The 23,884-nt window shown below is 44.7% G+C and overlaps 1 protein-coding gene across 3 annotated transcripts; it reads right to left on the bottom strand.

The window, feature by feature from the left end:
- Window positions 1-171: 171 nt before the first annotated feature.
- SPAG5 (sperm associated antigen 5) lies at window positions 172-23,859 on the bottom strand. 3 transcript variants are annotated; one of them, XM_025851493.2, is made up of 24 exons: window positions 23,712-23,859; window positions 23,334-23,459; window positions 14,334-15,424; window positions 14,056-14,233; window positions 8,899-8,973; window positions 8,597-8,689; window positions 8,374-8,508; window positions 8,055-8,174; window positions 7,840-7,932; window positions 7,624-7,737; window positions 7,169-7,262; window positions 6,792-6,939; window positions 6,610-6,712; window positions 6,289-6,422; window positions 5,723-5,861; window positions 2,629-2,740; window positions 2,375-2,461; window positions 1,994-2,114; window positions 1,766-1,877; window positions 1,297-1,377; window positions 974-1,129; window positions 812-886; window positions 600-680; window positions 172-370 (listed from the first exon to the last, which is right to left on the bottom strand). In XM_025851493.2, exons 1-24 carry the CDS (start codon window positions 23,760-23,762, stop codon window positions 299-301), a joined length of 3,591 nt encoding a protein of 1,196 aa, XP_025707278.1. In that variant the 5' UTR covers window positions 23,763-23,859; the 3' UTR covers window positions 172-298. The 3 variants fall into 3 exon arrangements, with proteins under 3 accessions (XP_025707278.1, XP_073735464.1, XP_025707279.1); XM_073879363.1 differs by having other exon boundaries at window positions 8,452-8,508; XM_025851494.2 differs by having other exon boundaries at window positions 14,119-14,233.
- Window positions 23,860-23,884: the final 25 nt, after the last annotated feature.

Genomic DNA, 23,884 nt, shown 5'->3' with positions numbered 1-23,884 from the left:
AGTGCCCAGAGTATCTGAGGAAGCAGAGAAGGGAGGAGGAGGAGCCAACTTTGGCTCTGGATGCAGCGGGAGGGTTGTATGGAGGGTGCCCAGGCAGGAGTGCCAACAAGCTTCTCAAACCTCATCCACCCCCCAACCCCCAAAAAATAGGATTCAGTGAACTTGAAGAAATACATTAAATATATTTTATTTAAATAGCATTAAACATAGCTAGCTCTTTGTCCATTGGTCCTGGTGTTGGGGTAAGGGAGTATTGCAGGTAAAAAGGGGTGAAAAAGAGATTCCAGCTTTCAGCTTCTTAGCTCAGAAATTCCAGCAATCGCTGTAGCTCCTTGCAACCCCTCACAACCTCTGGGATGGACTGCAGAGTCTGGGAAGAGGTATAAAAGGCATCTCAGGGTCACAAGTCCAAGGCTCCCAGCCCCAGGAAGCACCAACTGAGTCAGAGGGGAGAAAGCAGAAGCCACAGAGAAGCCTGCAACAGTGAGTCAGGCCCAATGCTCAGCACAGGCTGGGAACCAGAGCGATGCTCATGAGTACTTCCTGGGGCCAAGCCTATGCCAGGTGCCTTAGCTGCATCAACTCCCTCCCTCCTTTACCTCATAAATATGCTGAACAATGTCATCTAGTTTCTTTAACTCCTTGTCAGAGCGCCGAAGATTCTCCTCTAGTATGTTTCTCTAGAAAACAAACAGGTTGCATTAAGTCCTACACTCAGAAGAACAGCATAGCTTGTGTGGCAAAGAAAATATGGCAGAGCACTTGCTAGTAGTAGTGGGAAATGGCCCTAGAATGGCATGGGAATTCTTACATGGCTCTGGAACTTGACCATGAGTTTTGCCTTCTCATTTTTCATCTCCAGGAACATCACCCTCAACTTGTCCACCTGTAGATATATCCAGATCAGTAGAGGCACAACCTAGGGTTCCCGCCAGCTGCCCAGCTCCTCTGCTAACTCTGAGTCACCGCTCACCTCTTGGGAGAGCCACACTTTCTCCTGGATCCAGTTAGTGGCCATAGGCTGACAGTCAGGGTTCAGCTGACCTGCCAGGGTCTCTTGCAGCACCTTAGTCTCTGTCTCCGCACGCCGAAGTGAGCGGGTGAGCTGGGTCACCTCCTCTCTAAGGCTCTGGGGATGAGAATGGAGAGGTATCCGGTAGCTCTCAAAGGGCCTCTCTACCCTTCTTATCCCATGTGGTGAACAAGGGTAGACCAGGGATCCAATTCCCACCGAATATGAGATTCTAGCCATCAGAGACACAGAAGGCAGAGGGCCAGGCATCATAGTGAACGTACTATGAGCTCGCCACTCCTGTCTATCTGCTCTAGGATCTTCTCGTTCTGCTGTTGTATCACTTCCTGGAGCTCCTTTTCATTCTGTGAGGGAAAGGGAGGTAAGAAGCACTGAGAGAGCTAGCTTCTTAGCAGCCCTTGCCAGGAGATAGGATTTAGTGTCTGACCCATGTTCAGCTCCAATAATACCAATTGATAACACTCCATTCTTCTTCTAGGGCTATGTCAGGCAAGGCACATTTCAGTGTTGAGAGAGTTCTGCCAGAGTTCCTGACTTCTAGGTCAGCCTGGGAGATGGGTCAGCCCATAGCTAATTCCCAAACATGTGAAATGTCTGACCCCAGGAAGGGCAAAACTAGGGCAATGATTGGAAAATCCCCACCACCCAGATTCCTGGAGAGACCATGGCTCCCAGTGGGCCCGTAGAGCTGCCCCAGTTCTTCATCGCCCCACTTCTAGGCCCCTCCTTCACCTTGTAGCGCAAGCACAAGGCCTGGTTCAGCTTCTCTATGTCTGCCTCCTTTGCCTTCTGGGCTTCCTGATGCTGTTCTTCCTGGGCCTGTAGCCTAGCCTGCAGATCACAACTAGGGGAGGGAATAATTCAGCATTATTTCTGTCCTCTCGGGCGCTGGCTGGGCCCTTGACATAAGGAGTGTCTCACCTGACCTGCCCTCTCTAATCAAGACTGCCCTCCACTCACATCTTTCGCTGCAGAGTCCCGATGGCTTCTTCTTTAGACTCTTGCAGCAGGGAACACAGGCTTTGAAGCTCCAGAGTCATTGTACCCATTTCTGCCAGGCTCTTCTCCATGCCGGGGATCTCTGAAAGAGCAAGTCCTAGCTAGAGGCAGAGCCCTTTGGCTCTGGACAGAAGTGTGTGTAGCCATCATCACCACAACTCTTATCCATGTTCCCCACCCATACGATTTGAATTTCTGGAACACTGTAGATCCCAAAAGGCAGAAATAAAATAAGCCCACATAAAATTGAGGTTTTTAGAGCAAATTACTTCTCACTGCTTTACTCTTTATCATTAGTACCAGATCTAGAAATGAGGCAGGATCCCTGGAGCCCATCCTAACCTGTAGGCTGAAGGGAAACCATTGATGCTACTCGGGTGAAAGCACTCTTGTCACTTCCAAGCAAGGGCACAGGAGCTGCTTCTGGCTCTAAAACAAAAACCAACCAAGGTAGAGGGTCCCACTGGTGACCCGGTCAAGGGTCTGTCATAACAGAAGCCAGGGAGAGAGAAGTCTGCTGGTGGGCATCTTCAACAGATGAAGATAGGAGGGGCAGGGCCACAACTCTCCCGCCCTTAAATCCCAGGGCCTTTAACCTTCATCTGCCATTGCTGTCAAGACGCTTCCCAAGAAGGCGCTGCCAGTAGGCGGAGGGTATTCCTGGGCAGGAGCACAGGCTGTGCTTACAAGGGGGATCTCTGGTTCAGCCTAAGGGTAAAGGAGAAACATGACCAGCTGCTCTTCAGGGTTAGTTGATTTCCTGAACTTCCAGGTACCCACCAGCCACCTCCTCTGGAAAGCTGTTCTATCTACTCCCTTTTTTCTCTATCAGCACCTTCTCAATTAGCTCCTTTCCCTGAACTTAATTCTCTCACTAAAATAACAACAATTAAACACAGAAACCTTCTTAAATCCCATTTTTTTTTAAAGATTTTATTTATTTATTCATGAGAGACAGAGAGAGAGAGAGAGAGAGGCAGAGGGAGAAGCAGGCTCCCAAGGAGCAGGGAGCCCGATGCGGGACTCGATCCCAGGACCCTGGGATCATGACCTGAGCCGAAGGCAGACGCTTAACCATCTGAGCCACCCAGGCGCCCAACTTAAATCCCATTTTTAAGCTGCCTTTTCTCTTTCCCCTCCGGATTAAGAAAAAGATAAAGAAGACTACATTTCCCGCCTAAAATTGTCACCATCTATTGACTACCTAGCCCCCTACACTCAAGTCTTCTGCCTCGCCATTTCACCAAAACTCTTGCTTGGTTTACCAATAGCATCCTTACTTTCAAATTCAACAGACACGTTTCAGCTCTTGTTTTACCTATTTGATAATCAATGACCATGTTCTTCTTTTAGAAATTTCCTTTTCTCAGCTTCTGGAACATGACTCTTTCCTTCATACACAGGCCTCATACCTTTCTATTTATTCTCTCTATCCACAGGTCCTTCCTTAAACTGTTGGACTCCTGGTTCATCCTTGGCCTTCTTTATACTCTAATCCATTCCCCAGGTGGCCTTGCCTTGGAAACTCCACAAAAACATCCACTACTACGTGGATGACCTTTCAATCTTTCTCTCTCAAGTGTATTATTTTTCCAATCTCCAGACCCAAAGGCTCAACTGCCTGTGAAAAATCTACCAGAATGCTCCATAGTTCACCTGAAATGTAATATGTATAAGGCTGACCTCACCATTTTCCCTGTCCCATCACACCAAAAATCTGTTCCTCCTCCTGTATTTACGATCCTAGGACCGGGGGGTTGGGAGGGCAGCAAATGACAGCCTGCAGTTCAAATCTGGCCTGCCACCTGTTTTGGTAAATAAAGTTTTATTGAAATACAGCCATACACATTTATTTACATACTGTCTATGGCTGCTCTTGAGCTACAAAGGCAGAGTTGAGTAGTTAAGACAGTGACAACATGGCTCAAAAAGCTGAAAATATTATATTGTATTTTATAAGAAAAGTGTGCCACCCCCAGTTCTAGAAAGTATCATCATCTTTCCAGCAATCTAGAGATCATCATTTACTCTTCCACCTTACCCCTACACCAAACTGGTCACCAGGTTCTATTACTTCTATTTTCTAAATACGTAGTGAATTCACCCAGTCTACCCCTTCCATGACTGACGTTAATTCAAGCCTTCAGGGCTCCTGTCTACTTCTCTAGTCTTGTCTCCTTGTCATTCTTGCCCCATATAGCTCCTATACTGAAGAGCTACTTCCCAGACCCCAAACTTGCCAAATTCCATATGAGCAGGGCCTTGCCTTGTTTACCTGTAGCCCCAGCACCTAACCCAGGTCATGTTACAAGGTAGAAACTACAAAAAAGTACACACAGTGCCTCTCCGACTTTCATAGACCATTCCCTTTGCCTAGTACACCTTCCTATATAACCCCGCCTCCCCCACCCTGCCCTACAAACTTCCAAACCTCAAGACTCTGCCCAAGGATCACTTGCTTTGAGAAGACATGCTAACTCTCAGAGGTAGCTGATGCTTTCTCCACACAGACCTCTATCATGATCACAAGTCAAGATGTCAAGTTTATACCTATCTTCCCTGCAAGACTGTGGATTCTTTCACATTTCCTGTGCTCAGCATACACTAGGGTCAGATCATAAGCACTTCCAAATTTCAGGACCCTGGTTGTACCTCTCAATGTTGAATAAGCTAATTAACTATTCTGAAAGATATCAACAATTTATTGTGTAGTGTGCACTGTGGGAAAGCCAAAGAAGCAAGGCCAAATTTCTGCTTAATTTTTTTTTTAATATTTATTCATTTATTTGAGAGAGCGAGAGAAAGAGCACGAGCAAGTGCGGGGGAAGAGACAGAGTGAGAGGGAGAGAGAGAAAATCTCCAGTAGACTCTCCACTGAATGTGGAGCCCAACGTGGGGCTTTGATTTCATGACCCTGAGATCATGACCTGAGCTGAAATAAGTCTGATGCTTAACTGACGGAGCCAACCAGGCATCCCATCTGCTTTCTTTAAACATAATCTAGTTGAAGAGAATAGACATCTGAGGAAAACTAATGCAAGTGCAAAAGGAGAGTAAGTTCACGAGGACTATAGCAGGAGATCAATGAGTCCCTGTGATTCTGGAACAATTCAAAGAAGGTGAAACAGGGAGGATAAGGAAAGGAAAAGGTATTTCCAGTTTGAAGACAGAGGAAAATGGGCGTGGTAACAGCCCAAGCCCGGGTATGATTAGAGATGGGGCATGTATGTTGTATACAGGCAATCTAGTTGGAGTAAAGGGCTCATAAGAGAGAGGCAGGAGACAGATGAAGAAAAGTTTGAAGGACAGGATGAAGTCCTGAAGGTGACTGAAAGTCAGTGAAGGTCAGAGATGGAAGAAGAGTAGTGTTTTAGGAAGACCATTCTATACAATAAAGATACAACTAGAAAAACTCTCATAAACTAGGAATAGAGACTTCCTCAACCTACAAAAGCCTGCAACTAACATCATAGTTAATGGTGAGAAAGTCCAAGCTTTCCCTCTAAGATCAGGTACGAGGCAAGGATGTCCCCTTTTAACCCTCCTTTTCCACATAGTGGTAGAAGTTCTCGCTAATGTAATAGGACAAGAAAAGGAAATAAAAGATCTACAGATTGGGAAGGAAGGAATAAAATTGTCTTTGTCTGAAGATATGATTGGAAAGGAAGAGAAGGAATCCCCGGATCCTACCTTCTCCTTTAGTTTTGCCTGTAGGAAGAGGGTGAGTCTCTGTAGTTGCTCAGTCAGTGCCCCTAGCTCTTGGGAATACTGGCGTGTCTTCTCCACGTGTTGTTCCTGGTTCTCTGCTATGGTGCTAGCCAGGTTAGCCCTGAAATAAGGAAGAAACAGAGAAAACAGCTAAAGACCAGGCAACCCTCTCTGAACTCCTCTCCCAAATCCCCACACAGAGTTCATTCAAAGAGGGAAACAAGGGGCGCCTGGGCGACTCAGACAGTTGAGTGTCTGACTCTTGATTTTGGTTCAGGTCATGATCTCAGGGTCCTGGAATCAAGCCCTGCATTGGGCTCTGCACTCAGTGCAGAGTCTGCTTGTCTCTCTCCTTCTAGTTCTCCCCCATCTTGTGCTCTCGTTCTCTCTCTCTCACTTTCTCTTTCAAATGAATAAATAACATCTTAAAAAAAAAAAAGAGGAAAACAAGAGGTTCTTGGACCCTGTCACAGTTTCCTTCTTGGAGACTTTAGCTTCTCGAAGTGTTTATACTTAGTAGGTGAAGCACAGAAAGGTAGAAATCTTACTTGAGGTTCTCCACAGTGTCCTTGAGGTCCTCACACTGCAGACTGCGCTCCCGGAGTGCTTCCAGTGTGGTTTTCAACTGACACTCCACCTGGCCCAGCTCTAGGTGAGCAACCTGATTCTCTTGGTCTGCAAACTAGGGACACAGGAAAAGGAAGGGAGGCAAGGAGGGGAGAGGGAGACAGGGAAATGAGGCTAAGCAGGAAATTGTAGAGCCCTGGGAAGAGAGGCTTTTCCTGGTCCCCAGTCTAAACCTCACTTCCATAGCATCGGGTAAGAGTCGCGCTGCTACCGGCTCCCCTGCGCCCAGCCACGTTCCTCACCTCCAGGGTCTCCTTCAAGTCTTGCACCTCCTTGGCCAGGACAGCTTGTTGTTGCTGCAACTCTGCCTGTATGTGTTTTAGTGCCACCTCTTCCTTTTGCCATCTGCCAGAGACCTTATATTAGATCCCAGCAGTCCTACATCCGGGGCGCCGGCTGCCACGGTAACCCAATGGTAACTCACTGAGTAGCCTGCTTCTCACTGCTCTGGGTAAGCTGGCAGAGCAATGCATCCCTCATGGCCAGGTCCTGGGTGCAATGGGCATGCTGATTCTGTAGCTCTTTTAGCTGACTCTCCAGGCTGGCCAGACTCTGAAGCTGAGCCTGGAGATCTAAACCAAAAGTATCCTAATGACACCATGTAGACATCAGGCCGAAACCTCCCCGTTCTTCGGTTCTGAAACAAATGCTCTAGAGCACATCCTCGCTCTACTGCCACACCCCAAGCTTCAGTGGGGCACAAGTGCTTGTGCGTGTACGGACAGACGTACACACACACACACACACACACACACACACACACACACACACACACACACTCTCACACACACACACCCCTACCTGTTGCTAGGCGACTGTTTTCCAACTCCAGTTGTTCTATTCGGCCTTTGCAGTCTTCTAAATGGGTAGTAGCTTGTTCCAGCTCCCTGGAAACCTAAGAAGAAAAGACAGATTTTTCTCCTATGGTTCTTTCTGAATCAGGAATCCTAGGACTCAGCCCAGCTTCTCTTTCTGGACGGAACAGCAAAGCACCTTGCTCCTGGGCAGCAACACTGCAGAAATAAGGACCCCAGTAAAAAGTAGAAAGAGGAGAAAAGTAGCTGAAGGTGCTGAAGAGCAAAGAAAACAACTGGGCCCAAGGCCATCTATAGTGAAGGGACTTGGCTGGTCTCCAAACCCACAGAGTAGAAAAAGGACAGGTCCAGGGTAAGAGGCTAATGATACCACTCATTAGAAAGGCCTTCTGCGGAGGAGGAGGAAAGCAGGCCTAAGAAGTCCCCACTCCTGGTTTATACCTGCTGCTTTTCCTCAATTGCAGCATCACGCTCCTGCAGGGTCTGCCGACTCTTGGCTTTGAGTTTCTCTGTGAGTTGTTGAGACCGGCTCAGCAAAGTTGTCCATGTTACATACTACCAGGGGAAGCAAGCAGGTCAGGAGAGCACCTTTGAGGCAAGGCTCCTAATAGGGCTGGCTGTGAGTCAAGGAGTGATATAATGGCCCCAAATACTCACATCCAATTGCATGGATATCCAGTCCTGTTGTAAGTTTGAAGTCAGACTCACTGTCTGCTGAGCCACCTCTTCTTGCTCAGCATGAAGCCCTACCTACACAAGAAGGATTGCCTATAGAGAGGGCCCCTTCCCTCTGGATACAACAAAGTGGGGGTATATGGCCATCCTCCCACTGTTCAGCATGAACCCCAGGAAAGAGAATGCCTTCAAATTACCAGTTGGGTCTGGGTCTCCTTCAAAAGGCCTCTGAAGTCCCCCATGGATGCCAGGTCCTGTTCTAGCTGGCTGATGCGCTGGCTGGCATGTGCACAGAAGGCCTCTAGCACAGCCTCGGCCTATTGAGGGAAGAGGTGGGCAGAGGGGCGAAAGAGCACAAAAAGCCCTAACTCTCTACCACACCAGGAGTTTAGTTCATTATTCCCCAGGGCAGGCAGTTCTTAGGCCACCCATCTGTGTCTCAAGCGAATTTGTGTTCCTGCAGGAACCCTGAGGAAGAGACCTCCCACATCCGGGAACAAAGGCCTGGCACCTTACCGCATCCTTGCCCCTGAGGGCCATTTCCTCTTTGTGCTTTGCCTCCTCCCTTTCTGCTTTGAGGCTCTGGAGCCTTGCCTTCAATTTCTTCAACACGTCACAACAGCAGGAGACCAGGGTTTCTGCACGCCGAGACTACGAGGTAAGAATCAGACACCACATCTGGTTCTTTTTGGGACTTTGTCTCACCAAAGGCCCCTGCCTTCACCTTCATGCTGCTTACCTCCTGACTCACGGTAGTTTTATCTTCCTCCAAGTGCAACAGAGATAGATGAAGCAAGGATATCAGCTCTTTAGAAACCAGCACCCATGACTGCTGTAGAGGGAAAGGTGGATAGGTTAGATCAGAGATCAAATAAAGTCACTAAGCAGGAAGTAAGCAAGGACACTGGGAGGGGAAACCACTGATCCCATTTCCAAGCTCCCAATAGGGAGAAGATATCACCATCTGCTAACCACCCAGGATTCTCCATTCTTGATCTTCACAGGAGACCCAGAGACGGTATAAGGTCAGTCAATACTTACCATGACATTCCTGGCCTGCTGCAGAGCCTGTGCAATCTCTTGGCTCTCCTGAAGATGCTGAGGTTTCTTACTTATCTAGTCAGAGAAACAGTTGTGCCCTTTGCATAGGCAACATGCACCACCAGCACCACATTCCCCCTCCCACCCACCAAAATCCAGGAACCTCTCCGATTAAAAGCAGGAGCAAGGCTCACAGCTCAGTGAAGCCAAGTCAGAAAAAAATCCAGAGGTACATAAAAAATTTCTTTTCAAAATAACTTTTTTTCTAACTATAAGGATGACATGTGTTTATTGTAAATATAAAATGGAAAAAGAAGCCATTAATAATTTCACCACCTGGAGCAATGATTTTTTTTTTCCAAGATTTTATTTATTTGAGAGACAGAGAGAGAGAGGGAGCAAGCATGAGAGGGGAGAGGGGCAGAGGGGGAGGGAGAGGGTCAAGCAGACTCCCCACTGAGTGCAGAGCCAGACACAGGACTCTATCCCAGGACCCTGAGATCATGACTTGATCCAAAATCAAGAGTTGTACGCTTAACCAATTGAGCCATCCAGGGGTCCCTGGAGCAATGATTCTTTTTTTTTTTTTTTAGATTTTATTTATTTATTGGAGAGGAGAGAGAGACAGAGATAGTGAGAGAGATCACAAGTGGGGAGGAGAGGGAGAAGCAGGCTCCCCGCAGGGCAAGGAGCCTGACGCAGGGCTTGATCCCAGGACCCCGGGATCATGACCCGAGCCAAAGGCAGTTGCTTAACCGACTGAGCCACCCAGGCGCCCCTGCAGCAATGATTCTTAACCAACAGTATAGCAACTACCCCAAAAGATTTCGATAAAACCCCACACCAGAGATTTTTTTGCTATAAGGATTTGCTGTAACTGAGGAGTATATTACTTCCCTCAGGTGTCAAGGAGAAAAAAAAAGTTGCAGACTACTGATTTAGAAACTACCATATTCAGGGCATCTGGGTGGCTCAGTTGGTTAAGCGTCTGCTTTCGGCTCAGGTCATGATCCCGGGGTTCTGGGATCAAGTCTCGCATCTCCCTGCTCAGTGGGGAGCCTGCTTCTCCCTCTCCCTCTGCCTGCCACTCCCCTTGCTTATGCTCTCTCTGTGTCAAATAAATAAATATTTAAAAAAAAATACCATATTCAATAAATTCTAAGATGATTATCTTTTATACGATAATGCCACTGTAATTGGGATGCATCTTAATATTGACAGTGTTTTAGGTATGATGAAAGACAGTAATGCTTAAGAAAATCACAACTGATTGGGGTGCCTGGGTGGCTCAGTCGTTAAGCATCTGCCTTCGGCTCAGGTCATGATTCCAGAGTCCTGGGATCGAGCCCCGCATCGGGCTCCCTACTCAGTGGGAAGCCTACTTCTCCCTCTCCCACTCCCCCTGCTTGTGTTCCTGCTCTCACGCTCTCTCTCTGTGAAATAAATAAATAAAAATCTTAAAAAAAAAAAAAAAGGAAAAAGAAAATCACAACTGAGATTATAACATAAATAAACGTGGGTCCTGCTTTTATTACTTAATTTTATTATACTAATGTTATTTAACCCTGAATTTATATTCACTCTCTTCACTGAAATAGCCTGAGACTGGAACATCTGTTTTAGGGGGACCTATTAGAGTACCACTCATTTTTAACTTCTACTGATACTTTACCTCACCTCAAAGCCTCTCAGAAATTATCTGAACTCTGATTTCCTTTCTTTAGAAACCATGACTTATGTTATACTTCCTTTCCATGTTATTAAAAACTCTTCATAATCATACTTTAAAATTAGGTTGCAGAATATCCCATCTTATGGTGTACCATTATTTTTCATTACATTCTTTCATCATTTTTGAAAAAGGCTACTGTCTTTATGCAGCATTTTTTTTACCCTTAGGATACATCCCTAGAAGTAGAACTACTGGGTCAAAAAGTTTGAATTGCTTTAAGGGTCTTCCTTAAACTACTTTCAAAAAAGGCTGAACCAATTTATACACCCTACTGACAATGGGACAATACTTACAGCATCATCTATTTTATTTTTTGCCATTTCATGAGACAAAAATAGCATCTCATTGTTCTGATTTGCAATTCTCTTGATTCCCAGTAACCTTCTCAAATATTTCTTAGTCATTTTTATTTTCTCGTTCTCTGGCTATGTGTTATCTTCATGCAGATAAAAATTAGTATTTTATGTAGAGTGGAGAAGTATGATCTCAAGGCAGCAGCCATACAGAGACTTAAGTTCTGAGAGAAAAGCAGGGAGCCGTCATCTGAGACAACACCTGCTGGAGAAGCAGTGCTGAGTCACGACGTCACAGCAGTCTGGATTTAAGGGGACAGAGCTTGTGGAGTTCACTGCTCCCCTCCCCGTAGAGTGGCCATTATTCCCCACTGCACTGTGCAGTAAGGCACGCAGGGCTCCATGAGCCCCAGACAGGGCACGCATGCTGCTCAGAGCTGGGCGGTCAGGCAAGTGATGAGATTAGTGTGAAGGAGGCAGCCAAGTGGCAAGGACAGGGCACTGTGATGGGGAATGGCGTCAGGTGCTGTCACTGCCCCTCTTTGGCTCTGGCTCAGTGGCCTCCAAAGGGATTTGGCAAGCTTCAGGGAAGGAGGGTACGAGGCCAACTCAGGGATGGGGAATGAGGTCAGGATTTTGGCAGAAGGTAAAGTCATTATGTTGAGGATATTTTCAACCCCAGGTCTTTGGGTCTTTGGAGACCATCTCTTCTTAGCAGCCCACCCATTACCTCAAAGGCCACAAGACTGAAGCTCTCAATTCCTTCCTGGACACAATTCCCTTTCTTCCTCAGCCTGTGCTGTCACAACCAGAGTCCTCTCGAACAGTGGTCTTTAAACTGTTTTCTTCTCCTATCTCGCAGAATAACTTTGAAAGACTGAGTACTCTTTAAGTTTAAAATGTTACAAAGGCTGTAATTTCAACCGTTATAAATATTGATAGTTTGAGGGGCGCCTGGCTTAGTCGGTTAAGCGTCTGCCTTCAGCTAGGGTCATGATCGCAGGATCATGGGATTGAGCTTCACATCAGGCTCCCCGCTCAGCGTGATCTCTCACTCACTCTCTCTCAAATAAATAAAATCTTAATAAATAAATAAATAGATAGTTTGGAATAAAATTGTTAAATCACTCTTAAATATATCCAATGGTATAAATACAACACATGCCATATTTATTTATTTATTTATTTATTTATTTATTTATTTTTAAAGATTTTATTTATTTGACAGAGAGAGAGAGTTAGCGAGAGCAGGAACACAAGTGGGGGAGTGGGAGAGGGAGAAGCAGGCTTCCCGCCGAGCAGGGAGCCCGATGCAGGGCTCGATCCCAGGACTCTGGAATTATGACCTGAGCCGAAGGCAGACGCTTAACGACTGAGCCACCCAGGCGCCCCTCAAACTATCAATATTTAATACCTATTTGATGACATTAAAAAATGCATAAACAGGGGCCCCTGGGTGGCTCAGTTGGTTAAGCATCTGCCTTTGGCTCAAGTCATGGTCCCAGGGTCCTGGGATCGAGCCCCGCATCGGGCTCCCTGCTCACCGGGAGCCTGCTTCTCCCTCTCCTTCTGCTCCCCTGCTCCTGCTCTCTTGCTCGCTCTCTATTTCAAATAAATAAATATTTTTTAAAAAATGCATAAACGGGCCCCTGCGTGGCTCAGTTAAGTGTCCAACTCTTGATTTCGGCTCAGGTCATGGTCTCAGGGTCCTGGGATCGAGCCCCACATGGGGCTCTGCACTCAGTGGGGAGTTCACTTGAGGATTCTCTCTCTCCCTTTTCCTCTGCCCCTGCCCACTTGCACTCTCTCTCTCAAATAAATCTTTTAAAAAAATGCACAAAGAAGCTCCTCTTAACAGTCAGAAATTTGGGGGCCCCTGGGTGGCTCAGTTGGTTAAGCGTCCAACTCTTGATTTCAGCTCAGGTCAGGATTTCAGGGTGGTGAGATCAAGCCCTGTGTTGGGCTCCAACCTCAGCGGGGAGTCTGCTTCTCTCCTCCCTCTCCCTCTGCCGCTTTGCGGGTGTGTGCGTTCTCCCTCTCAAATAAATAAACTTTTCTTTAAAAAAGTCAAATTTTTTATCATCCCTTTTCCTCCTTGAACCTGTATTTTCACTCTCAGAATTTTATCCTCATGTAATATATTTTAAATCTATAATATATTTAAAGTCTATCATTAATCAATATCTCTGCAACAACAGAAGTCTATTTTACCCAGTAAAATTTTATTGGGAATCATCTATTAATAAAAAGGGTAGTGCTTCCCTCCCCTTATTAGTTCATGTGTCTGTGGATTACTGTAATTCCTACACTAAGACATGGCTCAGCAAAAATTCTATGCTGATTTTCCTTTCTTATAGATGTAAGCACCGAGAATCTGCTTCACATAAATAATGGGAATGAGTAGGAATGGAGGAAGAGAAGAGGGCATGTCACCCAATTCTAGGCACTCCTTTGGAAATACATGCCAAAAATCTCAATAGTGAACCTCTGTCAAAATTTTTATTTTATTTTATTTTTTTTTTAAGATTTTCTTTATTTGAGAGAGAGAGAGCACGAGAGGGAAGAGGGTCAGAGGGAGAAGCAGACTCCCTGCTGAGCAGGGAGCCCGATGTGGGACTCGATCCTGGGACTCCAGGATCATGACCTGAGCCGAAGGCAGTCGCTTAACCAACTGAGCCACTCAGGCGCCCTGTCAAAATTTTTAATGATCCACAAACATAACTAAAGTCTTCCTTCAATTTTGTTGAAAGCAGGCAAAAATGATGTGTCACATTATCATTGCAGCCATTTGCTTTCTCAGCATGTACACAAAGATTTTCTATTGTCCTTTGATTGCTATTCCTTGACAATGTAAGATTCAGGATAGGTAGTGAATACGCTGCTCTTTAGTAAAGTAGGCAAGGGCCATTGAGAATGGGGAAGTAGGAAAGAAAAAAACTTAGTCCAGAGTACATGTGGAAGATGAAGATCTAGAAACTGATTGCTTTAAAACTTTCCTTGCTTATATTCCCTTGGAAAATTGTGATATAGCCCAGGGGTATAATGAGTACCCACAGCTTTAAGGGATTTTCCAGATCCTCAGCTTTTATACATATTTTAAAGAAGAGGGCCCACTGGGAAGAACCTTCTTACCCCACTGGGAGATGTGTCAGTCTGTGTGCTACTGTCCTGAACTTCTGAGGGAGAGACAGTCACCTGGCTCTTCCAGTCCCGCAGCTGGCGGGAGAGAACCTCCAGGATGACAAGAGAGCTCAGCAGGTTATCTTCTAGGTCATGTCGAGATAAGGCAGTCAGATCCGGAGGATGGTTGCTGCAGCAAAAGAACATGAGAAGAAAGAAAGGGGAAGGGATGGGAGCAGCCGGTCCAGGTTAATGGAGTCTAGGAGGCAGAAAGACACAGGGACACTTACCCCCATAGGAGGTGCTCTGTCTCAGAAGTACCATCCTTGATACCTGTTGAGCCTGTCTGGGAGGTGTTTGTACTCTTTTCCTGTGCTGCTGGGGGAGTAAACCAAGTCCCCACCGAGCAAGTAGGGAAAGGGGTAGTGCTAATCGCAGCATCTCGAAGCATAGAGGGAAGGGATAAACTCTGGCGGAGATTTTCCAGCATGATTGAAGTATTTACATCTTTTTCCAGCCAGGCCAGTGGGGACATCCAAGACCCTGTATCAGAGATGAGAACCCTACTAGCATCTTCTACTGCTGGGCCTGGAGTTGCCTGGGATTCCATTTCTCCTGGATTTGGGGTCAGGCACATGGATGGAGTAGCTTCCATATTTGAGACAAGTGCTTGATCTCCTAATTCAGACTTCTCAGGGAGTGTGGGAAAGCTAAGTTCTTTTTCCTCTACAGATCTGTGCTCTACAATTTCCTCCCCTGGGTCCACGTGACTAACCGGGAAATCTGCTGCTAAGGCAGTTGAAGGGGAGAGCCAGAGCCTGGAGGAAGGCAAGAAGATACTACTTTCAGAAGGGAGTAAGTCTTCAGCCACAGCATCAGTCCTACTGCTCCGGAGGCTTTCTCTGGAGCAGTGCGGCTGCTGCTCAGAACAGGGATTTCGTAGACACTCCAAGATATGGGACGGAGGGTGCTGAGATGTAGGTTTCTCAGGCACAGCAGGAACAACTTCTGAAAAGCTGTCTTCTTTGCAGGCCGCCATCCCATCTCTTAGCAGATCTCCTGGCCTCAAAGGCTCATCTAGAGAGATGCTGTTTGTCTCCGCCACGGTATCTAAATGAGCCTCAAGTGTAACGTCTTGCTGCTGCCCCACTGGAGAGGGTACAAGGACCATAGTTTTAACTACATTGTTGTCTAGTGGATCCACTGCTTCCTCAGATATTTTGGGAGTAGAGTTGGTTTGGGGATTCAGATCTAGGGGCTGCTCATCTGATTTATGTTGACAAGCTTCTAGCCACTTTGAGGGATGGCTGAACTGCTCTGAAGGGGAATCTGTCCTCTTGGCCTTGACAAAATCCAGTGGAGATGCGGTGTTGCTGCCTTCCTGACAAAGAAAACAAAAGTAGTTGACCAAGGCAGTCAATTCAGGTTCCCAACATATAGTTATGGGTACAGGATACTGTCTGAACTCAAGGAAAAGTTTTCATTACCTCTGCGTAGGTAAAAACTTGGCTAAGCCTTGCTGCTCACTAAAGAAACCCTAAACTAAACCTAAACTGAACCTAACTAAAGCTGGGAAACCATCTTAGGTCCTTGCAAGTGAACCAGCCTACAATATAAACCAGGCTGAGATAATCTATCCATATCCTGGGGAGATGGTAGCTTGAATGTGACCCCACTCATCTCCAAACCTAACTCCAACCCACTTTTAGAGGAATGGGTAGGAAGGATCCCTAGGTAAGCTCTGCCAAACTCTGGAGTTGCTCCAAGATTTTCTCTCTTCTGGGATAGATGAGAAATTGGGGACCAGAGTTAGTGTAATGTCTTGCTGGGGCCCACAGAGATCCATGGACCCTAGGAAAAAGGGCAACATCAACCTACACTAGTGACCTAGTCTCCCTGGCCTCAAGAGCTGAGGGTGTCCTGAACACATGGGTTGAATCCATTTAACACTTGGGATTTGAAGAGCCCTACCCTTTATAGCAGAGGAAAATGAAGAGCAGAGACTTCTTCCTGGTGCCTCGTAAAGGACTGACAACCCCCCTATATGCTGGTTCACAGGGACAAAGACCACTGTGCCTTCTACCACCTGCAGGGTTGCTGGTCCTGAGACTCAGTGAACAAGAAAAGGAAAGTATGAATGTACTTAAGTAGATCTAGTAGCCAGAAAAAGGACAAACCCTAAGATAGTTAGAAAAAGTAGACCCTAGCAAAACACAGCTGGTGGAAGAAAAAGATGATAATGTAAGAAGATTCAAGTACAACACACAGACAAAAAGACTTTCTGGAATTAATAATACTTTTATTTTTTTTTAAAGATTTTAATTATTTATTTGAGAGAGAGAGAGCACATGACGGGGGGAGGGTCAGAGGGAGAAGCAGACTTCCAGCCGAGCAGGGAGCCCGATGCGGGACTCGATCCAGGGACTCCAGGATCATGACCTGAGCTGAAGGCAGTTGCTTAACCAACTGAGCCACCCACGGTGCCCTAATAATACTTTTAAACAAAAAAAAATCAGTAAAATGAATTGAAAGACGATGATCAGAGTAGAGGCTGGAATTATTGGCCTGGATAATCAAGTGGAAGAATATCTTAAAGCAAAGACAAAAATACAAAGAAATGTAAATCTTAGGGAAAAGCTAGAAGAATTGGAAGATAAATCTAGTAAGCCTAACATGTGAGGAAAAGAAGTCCCATGAAAATAGAGAACACTTATAGGAGGCACTAATTAACGAAACTAGAAGGAAATTTCTCTGAGGTAAAGAAAGACCAGAGTTTGTATATTGAAAGGGCTCACCAAGTTCCAAGCAAGATTGATAAGAAAAATAAAATTACTGAAGTACATAAGGAAGATAAAACTATTTTAGAAGCTTGAGATAGAAAGACCAATTATTTACCAAAAAAAAAAAAAATCAGACTTACATGAAATCTCTCATTTACAGCAGTGGATGAAACTTTAAAACATAAAGTTGAGCTAAAAAGGGCTTCTAATACTCTGGCAACTTGCTGACTGAGTGTTGGTTACATTGATGGGTATGCTTTATACAAATGTGTTAAGCTGTATATTATATGTACTTTCACATATTTTATTTCAATTTTTTAAAAGTTTTTCTTTCCAGGCGCCTGGGTGGCTCAATCAGCTGAGCGTCTGCCTTCGGCTCAGGTCATGATCCCAGGGTCCTGGGATCGAGTCCCGCATTGGGCTCCCTGCTCAGTGGGGAATCTGCTTCTCTCTTTCTTCCCCACTTGCGCTCGCTCTTGTTATCTCTGTCTCTCTCAAATAAATAAAATCTTAAAAAAAAAAAAAGTTTTTCTTTCCAAGTACTTTAAAGGAAAAGTAGAAAATAAAGCAGATAGCAAAGAGATATGAGGCAAAAACAAACAAAGAGAACAAAGAAATATTAGCAAGGTTATGGGGCGCCTGGGTGGCTCAGTTGGTTGAGTGGCTGCCTTCAGCTTGGGTCATGATCCCAGGGTCCTGGGATCAAGCCCCATGTTGGACTCCCTGCTCGGTGTGGAGTCTGCTTCTCCCTCTCCCTCTGTGTTCTCTCTCCCTCTCCCTCTCTCTCTCTTTCAAATAAACAAATAAAATCTTAAAAAAAAAAAAGAAATATTAGTAAGGTTAGAGCACTACTGTGATAAAAGACATAAGTGAAGATATGTTATAAAAAACATATCAGTCTGCACTAAATAGCCCAGAAAACTATATATACAAACCAAAGACTTTGAGAAAGGCAAAAGTGCACCTTACAGTTTTTGCTGTGTTTAACAAGTTTCTATTTATTCTTTTTATCATTTAAGGAAAAAATATTTGAAAATCTTAAAACTGGTAAGGGGTTAATACCCAGAATATATAAAGAACTCCTACAACAACAACAACAACAACAACAAATAACCCAATTTAAAAATGGGCAAAAGACTCAAATAGACATTTCTCAAAGTAAAACATACAAATGACCAACAAGTACATGAAAAGATGCTCAACATCACTAATCATTAGGGAAATGCAAATAAAACCCACAATGAGATAATACCTCACACCCATTAAAATGGCCACTATCAAAAACAAAACAAAAAATAACAAGTGTTGGTGAGGATGTGGAAAATTGTTTTAAGGATTTATGTGAGAGAGAGAGAGCAAGCACATGTATGCATGAGCAGGGAAAGGGAGGCAAAGAAGGGAGAGAGAAAAAATCTCCAGCAGACTCCCCTCTGAGGGCACAGCCTGACACAGGGCTCAATCCCAGGACCCTGAGATCACGACCTGAGCCAAAACCAAGAGTCGGATGCTTAACTGACTGAGCCACCCAGGTGCACCCAGACTGTCTGAAATTTTTTTCTAAGATGTATGTATGTATTTGAGACAGAGAGAAAAAGAAAGAGAGAGGGAGGGAGAGAGAGAGGGAGAGGGAGAAGGACTCAATCCCAGGACCCTGAGATCATAACCTGAACCAAACCAAGAGTCAGACGCTCAACCGACTAAGCCACCAAGGAGCCCCAGACTGGCTGAACTTTTAAAGATCTCTAACCAATACTACAGGAGGTGATGTGAGGAAATGGATATCTTCATATAATGCTGGAGAAAATATGAATTGTAACAGCTATTTTATTTTATTTATTTTTTTTTTTTAAAGTAGGCTCCATGCCTAATGTGGGGCTTGAACTCATGACCCTGAGATCGAGTCACATGCTCTACTGACTGAACCAGTCAGGCACTCCTGTAATAGCTATTTTAGACAGCAATCCGCCAAAATTTATTAAAATTAAAAATATCTAAGCCAGCATTTTTGTAATGTACATAAGCTGTAGAATCACTATGTTGTACACCTGAAACTCATATAAAGTCAACTGTATGTCAATTTAAAAAAAAATATTGTGGGGCGCCTGGGTGGCTCAGATGGTTGAGCGTCTGCCTTCGGCTCAGGTCATGATCCCAGGGTCCTGGGATCGAGTCCCACATCGGGCTCCTTGCTCCGTGGGAGCCTGCTTCTCCCTCTGCTTCTCTCTCTCTCTCTCTCTCCCCCCCTCTATCTCTCTCATGAATGAATAAATAAAATCTTAAAAAAAACTTTAAAAGACGTTTTAAAGAAACTAAAGAATGACTCTTTAAAAAAAAAAAAAAATATCGTGGTGCCTGGGTGGCTCAGTCAGTTAAGTGCCTGCCTTCGGGTCAGGTCATGATCTCAGGGTCCTAGGATTGAGCCCCGCATTGGGCTCCCTTCTCAGCGGGGAGCCTGCTTCTCCCTCTCCCTCTGCCCCTACCCACCACCTGTGCTTGTGCTCTCTCTCAAATAAATAATTTAAATCTTAAAAAAAAAAAACCTTTCCTTCAACAATCCTACTCCTGAAAACGTATCTCAGTACCTAATATATGTTCAAAGGTATTTATGTTAGCATTGCTTGTAGAAAAAAAAAAATTAGAAAAACAATGCCCATTTATGAATAAGTTATGATTCACGCATATCATAGTATCTCATGAACTACTTCTACACCAGTGGACACAGGGATTTGCACCACATTGTTAAATGAGAAAAGAAACATAAAGAGAAATGTAAAGTTGATCCCCATTATTTGTGGATTATTTGCAAATTTGCTTATGCACTAAAATTTATTTGTAACCCCAAAATCAATACTTGCAGCCTTTTGTGATCATTTGTGGGTATGCACAGAGCAGTGAAAAAAAATCGCCTAAAACACATATCCAAGCTGAGGTTGAACAAAGTATTATTTTGCCTTCTTGGGTTTGTTTTTTTTTTTTAAGTAGACTCCACGCCCAACGTGGGGCTTGAACTCAGGACCCTGAGATTAAGAGTGGCATGCTCTGGGATGCCTGGGTGGTTCAGTCAGTTAAGTGTCTGCCTTCAACTGAGGTCATGATCCCACAGAACGGGGATCAAGTCCCGCATTGGGCTCCTTGTTCAGCGGGGAACCTGCTTCTCCCTCTGCCTGCCGCACCCCTTGCTTCGGCTCACACGCGGTCTCTCGCCCTCTCTCTCTCTCTCTCATTGACAAATAAATTAAAAAAAATAAAATCTTAAAAAAAAAAAAAAAAAAGAGTGGCATGCTCTACCAACAGAGCCAGCCAGGTACCCCTTTCCTTCTTGTTTTAGCTATCATACTGTAAACAAATGCCTTTTTCATGATCTGTTTAGCGTCACGTTTTCACATTTCTTGTGCCTTTTTGTTGGCAATTTCACTGTTTTATGCTGAGTGCTGAAGTGCTGGCTAATGTTCCTAAGTGCAAAAAAGCTGTGATGTGGGATGCCTGCGTGGCTCAGGTGGTTAAGCCTCTGCCTTCAGCACAGGTCATGATCCGGGGTTCTGGGATCGAGTCCCGCGTTGGGCTCCCTGCTCAGTGGGGAGTCTGCTTCTCCCTCTGCCTACCACACTCTCCCTGCTTGTGCTCACTTGCTCTCTCTCTCTCTGACTAATAAATAAAATCTTAAAAAAAAACCCCAAAAAACAGAAAGCTCTGATGTGCCTTATATGTGTTGGATAAGCTTCATTTAGGCATGAGTGCTCTTGGCTGTGAGTTCAATGTTAATGAAACAACAATATATATTAAATAAAGTGTTTTAAACAGAAAAACACATAAAATAAGGTTAGGTATTATTTGGTTAAAAACAATGTTTGATCAGAGGCTGTAGTAACATAACCTTGTATTTCCTCTAGAAGCAGCAATACAGTATTTATAATTAAGCGTTTACAGAAACTGTAGAACATAACTACTGCAAATAATGAGCACTGCCTAAATGTTGTGATCTTATCAATTAAATAATTCATGTTTGATTATTAAGAGAACACAGAGAAAAATATGAAAGGATACAAATCAGCATGTTAAAATGGATTGGTTACTTGGGAGAGGCAAGGCATGTGTGGAAAAGATTAATTCCAGAAGAGGGGCAAAAGAGAGAGGAAAAGTAGAACTAAACAACAACAACAACAACAACAAAAAAAAAACGGGGTGGGGGGGCAGAGGGAAAAAGGAAAAAAAATTGCCTTGATAAAAAAATATTACAATAATATATGGACATGTGTGTATGTAAACACATACACACACAGATACACATAAAGAAATGCAAGAAGAGGTGTGCCTGGGTGGCTCAGTTGGTTAAGCGTCCGACTCTTGGTTTACCTTCAGGTCCTCAACTCAGGGTTGTGAGATTTAGTTCTGCATGGGGCTCTGCACTGGATGTGGAGCCTGCTTGGGATTTTCTCTCACCCTCTCCCTCTGCTGCTCATGGATGTGTGTGTGCATGCTCTCTCTCTCTCTCTCTCAAAAAATAAATAAGAGAAATGCAAAAAAGGATTTTCAAATATGACAGTTACCTAAGATGGCAGAAACAGAGTTTCTTCCTTATATATTGTTCAAATGTTTCAAACAATGATCATAAATAATCAAAATTTTAAAAAGCAAAAATAATAGTTATTTTGTTGGGGAAAAATAAAATTAAAATAAAATCTTCAAAAAAAAATTAATGAATTAGGGTCGCCTGGGTGGCTCAGATGGTTAAGCGTCTGCCTTCGGCTCAGGTCATGATCCCAGGGTCCTGGGATCAAGCCCCACATCGGGCTCCTGGCTCAGCAAGGAGCCTGCTTCTCCCTCTCCCTCTGCCTCTCTCCCTGCTCATGCTTTCTCTTCTCTCTCTCCATATCTCTGTGTCTCAAATGAATAAATAAAATCCTTAAAAATTTTTTTTAATTAATTAATGGCTGTGATTAAATTCTATAAGCTCTATGAAGATCAGTTTCCACTAGGTACTTTTTTTTTTTTTTTTTTTTACCTAGGCTGTACTAGTATGGTAAATTACAATAAATAAAACTAAAAATTTAGTTCCTCAGTCATATTAACCACCTTTCAAGTGCTCAACAGCCACATAACCCATAGCCACCATACTGGACAACACATATTATCAAACATTTCCAATATCCCAGAATGTTTCAGGTTTGGTTTGTTTTCTTTTTTTGATTTATTTATTTATTTTAGAGAGAGAGAGAATGAGAGTGAAAGAGCAGGGGGAGGGGCGGGAGAGGGGAAGCTGACTCCCCACTGAATGCAGAGCCAACACGGGGCTCAATCCCACAGTCCTGAGATGATGACCTGAACTGAAACCAAGAGTCAGATGCTCAACTGACTGCGCCCCACCAGAAAGTTCTATTGGCCAGTAGGTGTTAAGAGTGTTTTCAAGAAAGGCCACTACCTTCATACATCTGTTACTCAGGATGTCTCCATTTTTACATATTCTTCTTTCCTCCTCTAACGTATTTCATTTATATTGTATCTCCTTCCAAAAATAATGCAGACTGCAAAGAGGCAGCTGAATGGCTTAGTCAGTGGAGCATGCGACTCTTGAACTTGAGGTCCTGAATTCGAGCCCCACCTTGGGTGTGGAGTCTACCAAAGAAAAAATAAAAATAACTAAAAATAAAAATATTACAAATAATTTAGCCTGCATGAAAAAGAACAGATAGATCAATAGAAAAGGTTAATGAGATATAGAAGCATAGTCAAAAAAGAAAAAGGAAGCAAATCTTTCTATTTCAAGGAGTAAGAGTAGCTATATATCTGATGATCAAATTTGACCCTGAGCTCTCCAGAAGCCAGAGCAAGAGGGAAAATACGGTAAACTCTGTAGTTCTCCTTATCAAAAAGAAAGAGAAAAGGATAGCAATTTCTTCAGGAAGACAATTATCCCAGGCAGTTAAGTTCTAAAAGAAATTTCTTTGAGGAATTTTATAGAGAGGTCAATCTCCTTCCTTGGCAAGTTTTTACCACAACTGAAAAGCAGTTTCTACATGGCTACTTCTCTCAAAACTTTTGACAAAAGTACAACTCAGTGAGGGCAATTCTACAAGGGGCTAGTTTAAAAGAAGTCGGCCTAAGTACTCTGCCTTCCAGTGGGGTAACTTGATTCCAGGAAGAGTTCTGACTACCTCTTGGAATGGACGTGGATGTTGCCTCACAGTGGCAACCGACTGATCTCTGCGCATGAGCCCACGTTAGGGCGAAACTACTAATCAAAGTGATAGGGTTTCTCAGTAGTTTGGAAAAGGTTTAACGGGGGAGGAGGTGATAAAAACTAACAGCTAAATAGAGGTCTGGGTTCTCAGTGGATTTCCTTTAACCACCCTAGGGCACCTCTCTGTTGGCCTGAATAGCTGTAAATGGATGTCACCAACGCAGAAGACTTCATTATCGTTATTAATTACGTTCCAGCCTTGGCCCTCTGTTCCTCTGAGCTCTCGACCTCGGCAAAGAGCCCAGTCGAGAAGCTGGCCAGGCGAATCTCACCTGCAATCCCGGCTTGCACAGTGATGAGGTCGGCGAGTAGCTTATCGGGGGCCCTTTTCCAGAGCTGGTGAGGGCACCGGGCTGCAGGATAAGTTCTCGGAGAGGCGTTCTCATAGTTGGTTTTCCCTGAAAAAGCGGAGAGTGTGAGAAAGCCTGGGCTGGGCCAGTCAGGCCCTTTTTCCCCTAAGAAGCTCCTGGGGCAATAGGAAGAGTAGACTTCCACCCCAGTCGCGCTGAAGCGGCAGGACCAGTATAGACTCCACACGCACACCCCCTTCCCCAGGCTGGACCCAGCTTTCCAGGACACTCGGCGTTGCCGCCGTCCCCGCCTCGAAGTCCCGACCCAGCTCTCTCCGTCCCTGAAGTTCTCTTGCTCACCGGTTGGGGCAAAGGCGATAGGCTAACGTTCAGTTTTTTCACCCGCCACATTTTCACCACAGAACGCGCGGATCAATCACCTCCCAAGCCCAAGAGCAGACGCCATGTTCACCCGCCGTCTTTATTTGAACCGGCGCCGCGCCTCTCGATTGGCTGCGGAAGCCTGGGTACGT

Source organism: Callorhinus ursinus, unplaced genomic scaffold, assembly GCF_003265705.2.
Source record: "Callorhinus ursinus isolate GAN/ISIS: 27379988/994484 unplaced genomic scaffold, GSC_fseal_2.0 scaffold34, whole genome shotgun sequence".
NCBI lineage: Eukaryota > Metazoa > Chordata > Mammalia > Carnivora > Otariidae > Callorhinus > Callorhinus ursinus.
The sequence above is the reverse complement of the archived record's forward strand: the minus strand, read 5'-3'. Positions and strand labels throughout refer to the sequence as shown.

Bases quoted from the DNA above. Each gene is read 5' to 3' on its own strand.
- SPAG5 (XM_025851493.2), bottom strand. From the start codon at position 23,762: ATGTGGCGGGTGAAAAAACTGAACGTTAGCCTATCGCCTTTGCCCCAA. The intron at 14,234-14,333 runs GTAAGTGTCCCT...CTTTTGCTGCAG, and splicing joins ACAGAGCACCTCCTATGGGG to CAACCATCCTCCGGATCTGA. The intron at 8,690-8,898 runs GTAAGTATTGAC...TTCCCTCTACAG, and splicing joins AGCAGGCCAGGAATGTCATG to CAGTCATGGGTGCTGGTTTC.